A 16,598-nucleotide genomic window follows, 5' to 3' on the forward strand; every position below is an offset into this window, starting at 1 on the left:
GCAAAACCACAGGTATAGTCTGTTTATCAATATTTTGAAAAATGTATAGTAAAAAAAAAAATGTCTGGGTATTGTGAAAGAGCTCACTTGGGATGAAGAGCCAACAGAGAGTTGTCACCCGACTCGGCAGTTCCTAAAAGCACTACAAAACGTTTTGGTTGCTTTCAGCTGCTTTGCTGCTCTGATAAACCCATTGTACACTACCTGCAAAGCACCAAATGGAAGACGGACAAAGTAAGCCACTAGCTGGTGAACACAGCTGAACATTCAGCAGCTAAAAAGCCAGATATATCCCTCAGGGGCAAAAACAAGAGCTGAAAATCCAAGTTTATGTTGAGGTAAAATTTTTTAAATATTGGCGTTTTTCCATTACATTGTACAAGCGAGCTGAGATGATACCAGAAGGTGGCGTGAAAACTTGCAAACTATTGATTGGTCGGAGAGAATCTTCACTAATTACTGCGTCATCATTGCTAGTGACTGACGGGGGTTTATTGAAACAAACCCGTGGATAAATAGTTTAGCCAGCTGTGTTTTTTTTTTTTTTTTTTTTGCTGCCTCCAGCTTCTTTTGAAACTAAATGTGTCTTCTGGCTGTGGCAACAGCCCCATGCCGGGAGTAAAAAACAACACACCTTTGACGTTCTGGGTTCTGTGTGTGTCGCGTTAGATGACGACTAGCCGCGCTTGCCTCACGCATTTGGCGGTACTAAATATGCAATGGAAAAAGGAGGAGGGGGCACCTCCTCCACCGCCGAGCCGCGCTGAGCTGAGTAGAGCTGGTACTAGCAGTGGGTAAGCGCCATAAGCGACTATTTGCTAACACGTTTGCCATAATAACCTAAAACGTGTCCCAAAAAATCTTTGTTAAAATAATTAGTTTGTGGTGAATTGGCTAAAACGGGCTGTAATATAAATATATAAGCTATCGTCACAACACAAAGCATGAATTTTGCATTCACATGCATTTCATTATTTCACATTTGTTGCATATAAACGTTCTCTATCCCAAAAAGAAAGGACAATTGAGTTTGTTAGGCCATCAGCACAGAAAGCAGACAATATACTGTACATAAGAGTAAGAAACAACAAAAACATAAAAGCTTAGTATTTGTTCTCCTCTTACGTTTAATATTGCGCTCACTGTGTGTGTGTGTGTGTGTGTGTGTGTGTGTGTGTGTGTGTGTGTGTGTGCGCGCCTAAGTCCCAGAAAAATTCCTAACTGCTAAACTGAAGGTCGTGTGTCTACAGTGTAGAACTGCAACTGAGCAAAGCGGTGGTGTGTGGATCCAGTAATGTGTGTCCATCAGCTGCCTGTGGTGACAGACAAGTCTGTGTTAGTGTCTGACTCTCTACTCAAGCGTGACTGCAAAATTGTAAATCATCCCACCCTTTGTATCACTCCAAACACTTTACTCCCTGTCGTCCTCACGGCCCCTGAAAGATTTTTTTTTACAGTACGTCTGACCCCCCACTCCAGTCTTTCTTTCTTCTTCTATGCTTCTCTAGCTACTTTCTGCCTCCCTTCGTCTGTTTCTCTCTCTCTCTACATGCCCTCATCTAATAATCATATTTCTTTTCAATTGCCTTTCCTTTTTTTTCTCCTGGATGAATGCAGGCATGTCAGGGAGACTCAAGGTTACAGCAATTGAGAGAGGAGGATGCTCTTTTTGTTCTCTCTTTTTACCTTGCCTGACAATGCTGCTACTAAATATTATCATCATCTACTCTCATTCTCACAATTGAATTTTGTTTTGGCCAAAGAGGCCACAGCCTCTCCTGCTTCCGAGCAATTGCTGCTTTTCAATTTCCATTGTGTTGCTTTTCATTCTGCAACACATGTATGCACAGAGCCCATTGTGCCACTGTTTAGAATGGGCTTAAAGCTACATTTAAATGTATATTAGTTTTGAAGTAAATGTCCCCCCTTGCATGAAAAAAACCAATACATATTTTACATATTTCCTTTTATGTTCAGATTTCATAATTCAGAATAAGTGTCAATACAACACCTGTTACATGATCAACATGAATGTATTGTGAAGCACGTGCAGTTTTCACTAACAGGGACATGTTATTGAAAAAATTACTATGCAAGCATCGTTGTGTTGTTGTCATTATGGATTGGCTACCCCTCACATGTCTGTACAATAAATAGATAGCTACAGGTGTAGCTTAGCTTAGCACAACGACTGAAAACATGGAAAACAGCCAGCATGGCTCTGTCTAGGCATGCATGCACACAGCGGCAGTCCTCAGATGGTCCGGCAAAAACTTTCCTTTCATTTTGAATGGGTTTAGTGAAATCAAGATGTGGCGGTGGGGGTCACAGGGAGGAGTGGACAAACACCCACAGAATTCGAGACCGATTTAACTTGTGCAGAAACAAAACCCGACATGATGCTGCGGTGGCCTAGGCCTAGACTAGGCAGTCCGTTTCGAGGCGTTGTGACAGTCCCGCACAGTCAACGGTAAACATCACTGCCTCTATCACTGTCAGAAGAAAATTTTAAAACACTATGAAGGTAAAAAACGAAACACAAGCACTTGACCGCCCAGGAGTTTGTGGAACAGCTGACCGTTTCCTGCAACAACAAAGCCCCGTCGTTCCGTTTCTTTTCTTTCTCTTTCTTGTGAAATGAAGCTGCCTTCAAGTGCTGTCGGAAATGTCGATCTATGACCAATCTGAGAGATCAATAATTGCGACATATAAAGTCTACTTATGCTACATTGGGGGGGGGGGTTCTTATCACACAACTGGTAGAGACTCCAAGAAGTCACTGGACCCTGCCGAGAAGTAGCTTGCCCTGTAAATCCACAACCTTTACAAAAAAACAACATATAAAATATTCATCAGTGTGCTTTAGAGATGCTGGTAGGCGGATCGTGTTACTTCTGGGCAGTGCACAAGGCAAACATTGAGTTATTGTTTCATGACCGTCTCGTGTCCTGACCCATTTTAATTGCTTTCTCAGGGGAAAATAGACAAGGATCACCTGGATCAGTGTCTCACTTCCATTTCCATAAATATATTTCCCTGCCTGCCTTGTGTGCACAGTCTCTAGTTGTGTTCACCATTTTGCTCTCAAAGGTGCTCTTCTACATGCTGAGAAGGCCAAATATTCTTCTTGAAAGTGTTTTTCTTTGTATCTCTCTGTGACCTTGCGTGACCCATACCTAAGTGTGCCAATAAGAGATTTTGACCACATTTAACACCAGTGAAGATGTTCCATATAGAAGACTGAGACACGGGTCAATTAACGCATGTCGAACAAAATAGAAACTGTGCGTAATTTAATGTTGATAGGATATTGATTTTTGATGACTTCTTAACAGATTGACTATGACATCTTTGATCAATAATTAAATGATGAAGTCAGCTTTCTTCCTGAATTGCTTGGTATTGACTGTGAGTTGAAGCCAGCTATAGTGAGAGGTTGACACTGATGTGAGACACTTGTGTGACTCCATAATCAAGACAATCCATCAGTGATGGCAATTCTTTGGCTATTACAGTAAAACGAAAGCATACTAGTTAATATTAATGCTTGTGTTGCAATCCGGTTTGACACTAATTGGAAAAACACTGTAATTGAATTGATGTATAAGGCATCATTAATATATTATGTACTACCAGTTAAAGAGACTTTCCCATCTTGCCTTTTGCATTGCGTTTTTTACGCCATGTCAATAAGAAAAAAATGTAATTTCAAAGAACATAGGGGTTTAAGTTCTGAGGATACTTGAATCTTACAGATAATCTTACAGATATTACCTAATTTCCCAAACAGCCTAGGCTGTAATAGATATACCTCCAGTTGAACAAACTTGTTTTGCAAAGATTGCAATCTCAAAGGCAGTGTGTACGATCTTTATTCACCATATTGCAAAGACTCTTTACAAACTCAGCAACAGCAAGCAAGGATTAGAGGCGAGAGCAAATAGGCTTGGTTGGTTCAGTTTACACTGTTGTTTAGTTTCTTCTTGTGTGTCATTACGATTGGGCCTGATTTGATTTCATTAATTATTTTAGCACATGTAGACGCATACTTAGTCCAATGGGTATCATTAACCATATATCTCCCTGGAGACAATGGAAAGAGTAGATACACTTGTGTTTGATGTTGCTGAGACTGTTAAATATTTAATTGTCAATGCTGTTGCTCTTACTTGTCTATTGTCCGCTGAGATGGCAGATAAAGAGGCAGCAGGAGAGTGCTGCACAGCCAGAGATGATTTCTTTATTAGCTATCTAATTGGGGCCCTGTTTAGGCATTTCATTGTTATCTTTAATATGTTTGCTTCTTTTCAAAACAGTATGCAAAATAAAGTGCATTCTTTAAAGACACACTATGAAAATGAAGGAGTTGAGGAAACTAAGTATTTCAAGGCAACAACATTTTGACAGTTTAACTTAATTTCGTTGGTTTGATTTTGTCCAATGAATTTCCACTCATGCCACCTTAAAGGTGCTCTAAGCAATGTCACTTTTCTTTTTAAGGCTATAACATTTGTTGTCACATACAGCAAACACCTCCTCACTATCCGCGAGCTGCCTGTCCCCTGAACACACTGTAAAAAAAAAAGTGGTTTCTGTAGACAGCCCAGGGTCCATAAACGACAACAAAAATTAACTGTGCCCACCTGCCCACAAAGCATACCCAAACAGTGTTAAAGTGTTCCAGCCAATAACCGACAAGAAGGATTTTGGAAGGGAGGGGGCGGGATGAGGAGGAGGGAGGGGCGAGGTAGTCTCAGTTTTGTTTGAAAATACTTTGAAAGTCAACAGGAAGTAACGTCACCCAACATCCCTTAGAGCATCTTTAAGTTGGGGGAACTCATTATTTTAAACTTTCACAAGTTTAAATTTTAATTCCGTTAATATGCTTTATATGTTAATTCTGTATAAGTTCAACATTAGAACACTTGCACTCACTTGGAAGTTGTAGTTGTTTATGGAGCTTGATCTCTGAGTATATTAATTTGAATTATATAACATTATTACATTAGTTAAACAATGTCTAGTCTGCTTCCACATGAGCTGCAGTATCTGCTCTTTGCTGTAGGCAACAGTCACATCTGGATCAGGATTGTTCCTGGAAAGACTTAAATTGTGTTGTTTTAATTTTTATTAGAGAGAAAAGCATGACTCTAAGACATGGAAAAAGACAGTGACAATGTGTCTTCAAGTAAGAAAATGGACGTTTGTAGGGGGGCTTTGTTGATTGCTTTTACTTTATCAATCCCAGATGGTGATGGCAGTGTTATAGGTTAGTTACATCGTCGGCAGTTGGAACAGCAGCAGTGACTGATATACACAGATCATAGAGGCAATTAAGGTACTTTAACCTTTACAAATTGCATTTGTCATCTGTCAGTCATATCTGAGCAAGCGGACATGATACATATTTTTTAGATTCAGTGTAAGTTACACTTTTCCAGGGTTATGTCCTATGTACTTAACAAATAGATGTCCATGAATATGCTTAGGAAAAAAGGCGCTCCATTGACAGTTACATTGCAAACAGGAAACGCTAATAGCTCATTGAGAATACTTTTAATGGTACCAATTGCATGAGACAAATAATTTTTATGAAAAAAATAGGCTAAATAGTATATGTTGTCAGAACTAAAGCTATCAACGGGCCTAAAAAAAACAGGCCTGACCCTACACAAACCTTCATATTGTTCGTCCAAGCTCAAACCACGTCAGCAGTTTTTGTGCCCAAGCCTTATTTTAAATACGCAAGTTTGAATTCAGCTTAGTCCATTGATAAAATACAGCCCAGCCCAGCCCGAACCTGGCAGGTCGGGTTGGGCTTAACCGGGTTTAAGACAGAGAATCAAAGCTCTAAGTCAGAACACAGTCACTTGTGTTGAAGCAAGAGACAAGTCATGCTTTCAAACACAAATACTACTACTACTACTTCATCTTAAGTTGGCAGTTTGACAGTGACGCCGCTTGGTTTTGGTGTTCCTTTACTTACTGTATGACTTCTGTAGACACCAATGTCATGGATTCACGTTGTTGACACAGCAGTTCGCAGTAATTAATACTAAAGATAACTTAAAGTAAGTTAAACTTACTGTAAGTTTACTTAAAGCCTATAATGCAAATTTTTCTCAGTGGTACTGATGGTACTTAACTGGTGACTAATGGAATTAGGCCAGGTGAGCCTTCAGTGCAGAGGGATGATGGATAAATGAAGATCAGGCAAATGGTGAATAAATGGAGAGGAAGCTGCAGGGTGAGTGCATGTGGGTGCTCGTTTGTTTTTCTATGATTACAGGAAATGTAAGAAGCTTAGTGAAAGACTCAAGAGGATGAGTGTGTATATATATATATGTATATATATATATATATATATATATATATATATGTACAGTATATATATAGTTTTTCAGCTTAATGTATGGCATTTACTATAATAAAAGCTAAGAGAATATGTGCACTGTGTGTGTACAGTTAATAATGAATAGTGGAGGTAGGAATCTCACAATTCAATGATACGATTCTATGATTCTAATGATTTCTTTTAATGTCCATATCCATGTGGGATTTCAAAAAATATACATGTAAATCTGAGTTTGTTAGATTTTGACATATACAGTATTTGTCGCACATGTTTTCATGAAATCTTTTGCCTACTGGGGTTTTTATTGTGTAGTCATTCCATGCTTAAGCCTTAAACATGCTGAGTCACCTTCTCTCACAGTAATCTTCCATGTCAGAGGCTCAGTCATGTTTAAAGGTGGAGAACTGGCTTCTTAGAAAAGGAAACATGAGGTGGTCAGATGTAATGTGATGAAGTAGATGAACAGCCTTTATGTGTTTTGCCTATTTATTTTATGTATGTCTTATTAGATCATGTGTATATGCTGTATATATCTTTTTTTTTCTTTCGGCCATTTTTGTGTGTTTTTTTCTGCACTCTTGCCTAAACTCTATGTCGTTCATTATCCCATCATCTTTCAGTCTCTTTTTTCGGACTTGTACATGTCTGGACACAGTAACCTTTAAATTTGCTATATTCAGTGTAAGTGACACTGCTTCCAATTAAAAGGAGCAGGATGTTTAAACATTTTAGATGTTAGATTTGAATGTATGAATATGTCATCGCCTCAGAAAAAAAACTATTCCGTGGTTCAACAGAAAGAGTGAAATCCTATCAAACTGGGTAACATTTTCCTAATAATTCTTGACATATATCTGCCAAGGAGATGAATTTCTTGGAGACACTGCACACGTAAGAACTAGAAATCTTCTGCTGAATACCATGCATCTCTGGACACTTATACGACAATACAAATAAAAACTAGGTTGAAAAACCTTGATAGACACCCCCATAATGCACATGTTCTATCAACTTGTGAAACCTTTTTAGATTAGGTACAAAACATGTTTCCCAAAAAAAAGCATTGAATTGTGGTTAACAAAAGTATTGTCTTTCTTTTTTGAAGGCTAATAATAAGCTTTTCATAGATATAAATTAGCCATAATGATACTGGTCTTCAGATCCTCTCCCATCACTATGCGCTATATAACGTGTGAAATTAGACAAATTTACTAAAAGCACACACAACTCTGTGATGTGGAAAATGACCTCACGTCCCAGTTGACAATTATTTCTGAATGCAAAGACGTGAATGTGACAGCTGTCTAAGGTGACATGGTTTTGATGGATTCTTTCCTGGCGGAGACTTTCTTCTTTGTTTCTTAATGTGGGTGTCAGTTGTTTGACAGGAAGCAGAAAGAAAACTATGCTATATAAGAACACTCAGTACAAGCACAAGGGAATTTGAATTAAACCAAAGGACTGAAATGTGTGCTTTGTGTTTACCGTGACTTCACTCAGGTGATTTTTACATCGGTAGTAAAGATGTGTTTTTTTGTGAAATGTGTGGCTGGCAGCACAAGGCCTCTCTTAAGGGAAGATTGATCCTTGGTATCTCCACATCTGCAAGGTTTCTGTGTGCAGATTCTTCTGGAGATGATGTAAAGGAAAACAGAAACTGGACGGGTCTATGACCTTGTGCACTTGCCAACCCCTCCCTCCCCCTCCTCCCCCATTTTTGCATTTGTTTAGTGACATCTGGCTAAACACATGTCAATGGTCTCAGTCCAGATACTGTCCAAACCTCAGACATATAGGATTGGAGAACACATATCTTATAAAGAGATGTATCTTTTGACTCAGCAGTTTTCCTCAGCTCAACAGAGCATTTTTAACATCGTTCAGCTCATTGTTTTGATTTTCCAACCTGCAACTTTAATGTTGTGGTTGACTCTCATAGCGTCCCTTCCGGCAGCAGTAGCTGTTTTTACCCTTGTCCGGCCCCCTGTTGCTCGGTCACTCTCTTTTTCTCTTCTGAGCTTCCTCCGTGACGTCTTTGGTCTGTTACAGTTCCTTACATTAGCAACAAGAAAGGTTTTCCGCCCATCAGGAAACTCCGTAATTCGGTGAGAGTCTAGGCAGAGCAGCCGGAGGACACAAGAGGGAAAAAAAAACTGAAAACTGTTTCTCCTTAAAATAGGATTCAGTTTCACCCATATCAGTGGCAGTTCCACAAAGTCAAACACACTTCTCTGGGGAGATCTTACCTGCTCACCAAAGTTACATAGTACAAAAAAATGCATTTGGGGCGCAGAGTGAGAATAGAGGTACCATTCTCCCTATTACAGGTCAGTGTAGCATCAAAATGATTTTGAAGCTTGTATTTTAAAATAAAACAGTTGCGCAATCTTGCTTTAAAGTTGAAAATATGTCAGTGTTGTGTTCAAAGCTTGTTTATGCCCCCAAGTGGCCAAGAAATTGCTGTAGTTATTGTGGGTTTAATTTGTTAATATGATTTGCTCTTGTTGCACAACTTTCACCCAACTATGTTATACATATCTTTTATGTTAGTTTAATTAGGAATAATCAAGATGTTACACAACAATATGACCGTATCAAGGAATTTGCTGAACCTCATATGTTTTTAGAATTGGAGACGATGTAGTTGATCACAAAAGCCTGTTGTTTCCTAATAAAGGTAAAAGTGCCTCTGAAAATACTTTAGAGTGCAATATCTGTCTACTAGATCCTGTTGGATTGTTGTGTACTGATTTTCCAGTCCTTCTGTGATACTTTGATTTTTCACTGAGTAATTCATGGATGACAAAACGTTTATTCAATCATCGGTCCATTCGGTTCTTGACGGAATTTAGAGTCAAGCTCATCCCAGAAGCAGCCATTGTTTCATGACAGACAGCTGGAGTGTGTTCAGCTGCCCAAACAGTAATGGCTCCACCTGTCAGAAGACAAAGTGGGTCACAAGGGGTACGCGATATTGGTGGCTGCCACCTCAACGTTTATCTCTGATTAACCCGTAAGACATTTTTGTGTTGGACACCCTGCTGGACATGAGCCGTATGTTCTAGCTCTTCCCTCTGATTAAGCCCTCTTTCAGATTTATTGGCCATGGGAAATAATGGGGAACACAGCGAATGTAGAAGTTTTAGGCCATTACTCATGGCTTTTATTGGCATAGGCTTTGGCTGGCACACAGCCAGTGACCTGCACAGAGGACAAAGCAAGCAACGCCTCTCCTGGCTCCTAGCATGCAAAATCAGCGGTGAGGGGGTGGCAGCACAGAGGAGGAGAAAGTGAGAGAGTAGAGTAGACGTGGCACAGCACTGTAAGTGGGTGGCGTGACGATGGAGGGGAAGGAAATGGTTTAATAATTTACGGAGAAGAAAAAGGAGAAGAAAAAACAATTCCACAGTGCTCCAAAACATATCTTAAAACATTTTTGCTACGCCCTTGTAATATAGAAAAGGGGTTAGAAAAAATACAAGCGAGCATCTAAAAGGGATTTATAACGGTGTCTAGACAAAATAGTTGGTCCCCAAGGCAGCAGTCCAATGAACGCCTGTACTCGGTGATAAAACTAAAGTTCAGAGACAAACGTAGGTTATAAAACACTAGCATACAAATATCTATAATTTAACCTGTCAAGTGATTGTACAGTTAACATAGTTTAATTGTTTTGGGCCCTGGAGACGCCAGCCTTTTTTAACAGCTCAAATAAAACATACTTATCATTCTTTTATCAGCTTGATACCTCATGACCTTTTCTAATTTTAGGAGAATTGCTTAAAAACATAATTTTGAACTGATGACACGTTTCATACACATACCGGAGAAATATGAGTAATGTCACTATACAGGACAACATAGGCTACTGTAAATTAACATTGACTTCTTGGTAAACAAAAGGAGTATATATTTGTTCATGCACAACACTGCCTATTGTAATATTTTATAGACGGAATTTCCGACGATCCAGGTTCATTTCAAAAGTCTTCCGTGGGCCCTTCACAGGATTTTTTTGCGATTCCGTGAAACTGCCACAGATTTTCAGTTAAGGGACCATGTTAATTTCACGGAATTCTGTGAGATCAGGTTACAAGGTAGGTTTGACTCTTCTATATTTTGCATTTAATAAGTTTAAAAAAGAAAAGAAAAATATATGTAAAAGGAACATGTTATCATATATGTATATATATATATATATATCTACATATATATAGTTACATATATGTCTATATGTGTATTTGTATATATATATATATATATATATATATATATATATAGCAGCAACAATGAGGAAGTAAGTCCAATGTCAACGAAACACATGGATTAAGGGTTTATAGGCCGATTTAAATAATTGAAGTAAATAACTTTATTTTGCTTCAGGCACAACATACATTGAAACATACTCACCTCTTTTGTTGAATTAGCTTTGCTGAACATTCATGGTGACATCTGATTTATAAGTAGAAAGCATGGATGCATAAATGGAGCAGACATCCAGCAACGGCCTGTTGACCCTGTATCCTGCCTCGGCCAAGGGTGCACTGCTTGCGGAGATTGTTTGTGCCGAGTGAAGGCTCCAGCAGACTAAACAGCGAAGTGAATGTTGATCCACACATTTCTATAATATATATATATATATATGTATATAACAACTTAACAGCAAAAGCCTAAATACATGTAGGTGTAGAAGCTGCATTATTTTCATGTTCTAACCATTTTCGCACAGTTACAGAAATTGCTGCTGTCACCTTAAATTGGTGTCATGTTCCAAAGACTGTACATATGGTTTGGGTGCTTTGGGAATATTTTACAGGTTCAGGTGCATTAGGCGAGATTTCAGAAGTGCATAAGGATGGTAACTTTGTTAAAGGTTGTAATTGGTTTTACTGGCATACCTACCTGTATCATTCCTGTCTCAGTGTTTCCAACTGTGTCCTAATTAGGCTGCATGCCCATGCTCAGAGTTACATTTAGCTGCTCTTCTGGTAACTATAGAGTCATATACTGTACATGTACGCTCAGCACATGATAATGTCAGACATGCACACATACACCCACACAGTCATAAGCACACAAACCCCAAATCCGTGTAGAGTTCAAGTCTCTGTTAATTGCTTTCCATGCAGTAGATGGATGGATCACAGTGTTAGAGAGAGAAGGCTGGGAAGTGTCTAGAAAAAAGTCTTTCTCCGATACACAAAAACACACACACACACACACACACACACACACACACACACACAAGTGCATGCACATGACAATTTGCACAAAAACACACGTCTGGCACACATAGCAGCCAGCAGAGACTGTTATCAGCTAATTAGTGCTTATAGCTGCAGGGGCCAACCTTATTGACACTGCAATGACAGTTTTCTGGTTTGAGTGGGACCATCAGTCGTCCAACCATGTCATTCTGATTTAATTATAAATACACGCAGACACAAGGATAAATCTCACAATGGGTTATTGTGTGCAAACTGACCAGTCTCTTCCAAATGACTGACTGACTGACTCGATGAATGAATGAATATCCCACGTCATCTGAGACTTCATAGAGATATACATAAAACAGAAACAATGGCTGCGTAGGCGCTGAGTGGGAGGAGGGATTACACAAGCCTTGGTTTTATTCAATATTGGTCCTCCTCCACTGCCACATGCTTTCACTTAGGATCAAGATATCCTTTTAAACATCAGGCTGAGAAAAAAGGCTTTTTAGGAATTTGCAACGGCATTAATTTGTTATGGTTGTAATATGATGAAATTTAAGTCTACACGTGTAATAGGTTTCAGGGGGTGTTGAATATTCTAGGAAAAGGAGCCTCGGGCAAGGCTACCCAAAGACTATTGCTTGTTTCAATAACCAGGAGGCTTGGCTAATATGGAGGTGCAGAATTTCCTCTGCACATTTTTTGCATCATCTACAGATAAGGTGCAGGAAAACCACCTGAAAGCTTTCTTTTTTTTTGTTTTAGATTTCTTGAATGGAACTCACACTTTGTCCAGAAAAAACATTTTTACATAATTTGAATAATTTAACATTTACAATTGAATACCTCTCTTGAATTGGGATATAATAATAACCTGCTAACTATAGTTTGCTAATGCTTTTGTCAGTGGAAAAATCCTTTCATAGCTATAGCTTGCACCATAGAATGCTTTGTAGCTGGAGGAGATTATTTGGGGAAGTTGTGACGTAACCTGGAGCTAAGCAGAGAAAATAAAAAAATAAAAAAAATAGTCATAGTCTCTGTATGAGTAACACACTATGAGTGCTTTCACTAGATAGAAAGCACATGCGTAGCCATTCTTTGCTCAGTTAGATTTTATTTGTCTTAAAAAGAAAAGTCGGGGTGGGGGGGGGGGGGGTATTGTTCATCCACAGTGATTTGTAACAAATGTTTTCAAGAGGTAGGAAGCGCTCATGAAAAAGAACAGGGTTGATCCAGGAAACGCATGTTACTGGCATTTCTCGTGCGTAAATGGAAAGAGTTGCATTGGACTTAATAAAGAGAGAGACTGAGATGGGGGCGCGCTACACTCACACAGACACAAACACACACACACACACACACAGAGAGAGAGAGAGACAGAGAGAGAAGAGAGAGAGAGAGAGAGAGAGAGAGATGGGGGGAGTGACGGAACAACGGAGCAATATAGTAGAGGAGAGAGTGAGAGAGAAAGAGAGAGAGAGAGAGAGAAAGAGAGAGAGGGAGAGAGGGGCAGCAAGGCGACTTGGCTGGCAGTGTTTGCCTCAGCCTCCCCAGCAGTGGGAGAGATGTGCGTAACATGCAGCGGAGAGCGGTGATCATCATCTGCGCGCCGCATCACCGTAGACTACCGTGCGCACTCGAAGACGGAGACGCACCGAGGGGTGCAGCCCGCTCTGCCGAACCTGTCTGAGCGAGACGCCAGCCGAGCCGACGATAGACTCCTGAAGAAGTGGTGTGAGGGAACATGTCAGCCCTTCGGACGGTGACTGGGGGTTAATCGCCCTCCTGTTTGGAGCCACTCTGACGCACCGGCGGCGGATCAAATCAAGAGCGCATATTTTTGTTGCCACGCACACGGAATCCAAGCGCTCTTTATCACGTCAAAATCGGACTATAAAGTGAGGATTTTTTGCATGAAAGGAGTGACTGCTTAATTCCGTGGCCATCCGAATATGAGTCAGCGCGTGTGTGTGAGCTGAGGTGGAGTGCGTGTGTCTCCCGCTGCACGGCTGTCTCTGTCCACCATAAAGCTTATTCCTACGCCAGGATGCAACTGCTCAGAGTTGCGTGGGCACTGACCGGAGCAGCGATCTGCTGCTTTCTCCTTCTCCTTATTCACTCCCGCCTGCTCAAAGAAGGTAATCACTCAGAATTCCACCAGATTACGTGCCACTTTTCCACTGCTCTACTGCTTTAATGCGCCATTGCCTGCCATGTAGTTTATGTGAAGTTTTCCGCAACACTAATTCCAATGCGGAGTGTCTCCGTCGCAATCTTAATCAAGTAACCAATCGACTTGTTTAGTCGCTGTGAAATATTTCAAGTCTAAACAACACTAAAACAAAATTGCATGAAGCACAAATTTTGTTGTGATTCCCATCACCCGCAATTTTCCTTATCAACAAGTCATTCGCCAGAGGATGATCGATTCATCCATTTTAATCAATCAGGTGATAAATTCAAGCAGTGCAGAAGAAACAAAAAAATACGTTTTAAAACCAGCAGTTCACAGTTTGTGAATGCTGATTTGTTGAAATCGTTTTCAATAGATGGCACTAGAGTCTAGCTTTAGGGTAACATCGAGGTCAAGCGGTTCTAATCTCGTTCTGTTCACCTTCTATTGTGTTTTCTGCCCCATTTATGTTCAAATTGGGATGAATTTCAATCCAGAGCATCATTCACACACATTACAGCGTGGCTCAGTGCTTCCATACACTGTGTGTTCACCAATCGTTGCCATGCTGTATGGGTGGCACAGCCTGAGGGCATGGCTGCATTGTGGCAAGTGGTTCAGTTTTTTTTTTTGGCAGCCTAATTGAGTTTCATTTCCTAACATTCAGTTGAATAAACATGCAATTTCATCAGAAACCCATCCCGATGTTTCAGTGTGTACCAAACCTGTCCACTGGGAGATCTTCACACAGAGGTAGATTACATTTACTGTTCATACTCCTTATGAAAGTCAAATGGTGAAACCCAGGGGATAACTATACTATATATATGAACATGGCAACAAAAAAAAAAACAACTCTTAATATTCTGTGTGTACATGTATACCCCTAGGCGAGCAGAGACTGTTTGGCACTTAGTAACTGTCTTGGGTTTTTCCTTTGTGCTGGTTTTCGAGAAGCGTGGCTTGTAATGGCCTGCCATCCCCTCCCTGCCGGCCTCCGGCCCTGGGCAAACATATAGGTCAAGCAGTGGTAAACACACTCCTCACCATGGTGAGGCCCTGGCTATTTCAGGGATGGAGAATGTCTAGCCATACTGAAATGGTGGGGAAGAATGAAAAAAAACCGGTCTGTCAGCCAAAATAGGAGACAAGGGGGAGTTTATGATTGCTTTTACTGGCACATGTCCCAAAAGCATTTCTTTTAGAGTTTTGATTTACTGTGGCATGGTAGCCCTTTTCCCCAGCGGTCAAAAAGAGGATTGTGTGGCCACCTAACAGTATGAACAAAGTGCTGCTCGCGGCCGTGTTAATGCGAGGGACTCTCATTAGATTCAGGCCATCAGCATTGTCGAGCTTGTTGACTGGCAAGGCAATATTTCTGACCTTCACCATCAAGTTGTTTGTCCGTATCATGTTGTGCCTTTACGCCGAGGTTTTCCCTAAGCCTGCATTTTCTTCACTTTGAACTTGACACCGAATAGCTTTTAACTTTTTGTGGGGAGGGAAGGCTTGCTGGTCGCTCAGTGGCGAGGACGTGCAATGTAAGTTCATTATGGTTCATAAGATCTCTTTTGAAATCTACTAGAGAGAGACGGAGGGCGAGAGGCTTGCACACAAAGGAGGGTTGAGAATATGCTCACTTTAGGCTACAAGAATGGCCAAGGTCAAAGCCAGCTGTGAGGGCTAATAATACCAACTGATAAAATGAATTCAAAGGACTGCATTAGTGACAGTCTTTTGGGGATAAGGATAATGAAAGGCATGCACAAGGGGCCTTAAAAAGAACAGACCCCTTTTTAATCTGCGCTCACATATTCCTTCATAAGAACATCAGGGTTGTGCAACAGAAGCCTCTCCAAAAACAAAAGGAAAGAGGGAAAAAGTATTTAAAGTCTCCTTTTTATTGTGCCACAGATTGATCGCCTGTATTTGTGTCCACGTGCAAGTTGGTGTGTGTGTGGCTGTATGTTATTCCTGTTGGTGCAGTTGTGTATGCAAGTGGTATGTTATCTAAAGATAGGCCTATAGCCTGTCGACAGCCCACATTCTTGTTATTATACCATTAAAAGGTGGGAGCGCTAGCTAGCAACTAATTCAGGATGGGGATTTCGGCAATGCTCCCGAAGAAATAAAATGTGACCCTTCTGCCGGCCTGTTAGATAGCCGAACACGCCAGCAAGCAAGTGTATTTTTGGGAGTGGTACACCTAATTGTGTCAGCCCTCTTGCATAATGTGACACAGGATTTCGTGCAATGAGAAATGAGGATGCGGAAAGGGCGGATTGGGAATGAAAACCTATTAAAACATTATGCATAGGGAATGTGGATGAATTTTGCGCCATAAATTTCTCACACTGTCCACTTCAATAATTCAGGCAATGGAGCAAATCCCATTTTGCTCTTCATTGGCCGAGATATTTGTCACATGGCAATAAAGATCCTGACAGGTTGGTGGAATAGTTTCTTGGTACGGGGAAATTCTCTGGTGAATCCAAGGCAATCTGTTATTAGCACAGGATAATGTCAAATACTGAGTTTTGTTCCCCAAAAAATGAGAGAATCAAATATTTTGTGCCATGGAATTGAGGCCTTGTGGGTTACAATTACAGTTATGAATCGCAGCTTTTTTAAAACCTCAATAGTGTACAGTTCTTCTCAATGAAGCACATTATTGGAGAAAATGATTTCAAGTGCTGTAAATCCTGAGGAAAGTTTTTGGCCCACAGCTATAGAGAAGATAAATGGCATTAATTTGAATGATTGATCTCTATCCTCATTTTTGATGTACATGGTACCACAACTGTGGTAGTAATCTTTGTCTAAGATAGAATGATCTCAGCTATTACCTATGAAC

The 16,598-nt window shown here is 40.4% G+C and overlaps 1 protein-coding gene across 2 annotated transcripts in view; it reads left to right on the forward strand.

Moving 5' to 3' along the window:
* Window positions 1–16,598, forward strand: part of tafa5a (TAFA chemokine like family member 5a) — a 161,429-nt gene that overhangs the window by 34,577 nt on the left and 110,254 nt on the right. The window contains exon 1 of one of the 2 annotated variants that reach the window (XM_032505158.1): window positions 12,978–13,709. The exons of the other annotated variant lie outside the window; for it this stretch is intronic. Within the exon in view, the coding sequence (XP_032361049.1) occupies window positions 13,619–13,709 (91 nt within the window). The 5' untranslated portion in view covers window positions 12,978–13,618. Of the gene's footprint in view, window positions 1–12,977; window positions 13,710–16,598 lie in introns of those variants that run through there. 2 annotated transcript variants of the gene reach the window in all.

This window comes from Etheostoma spectabile, chromosome 23, assembly GCF_008692095.1.
Source record: "Etheostoma spectabile isolate EspeVRDwgs_2016 chromosome 23, UIUC_Espe_1.0, whole genome shotgun sequence".
Taxonomy (NCBI): domain Eukaryota; kingdom Metazoa; phylum Chordata; class Actinopteri; order Perciformes; family Percidae; genus Etheostoma; species Etheostoma spectabile.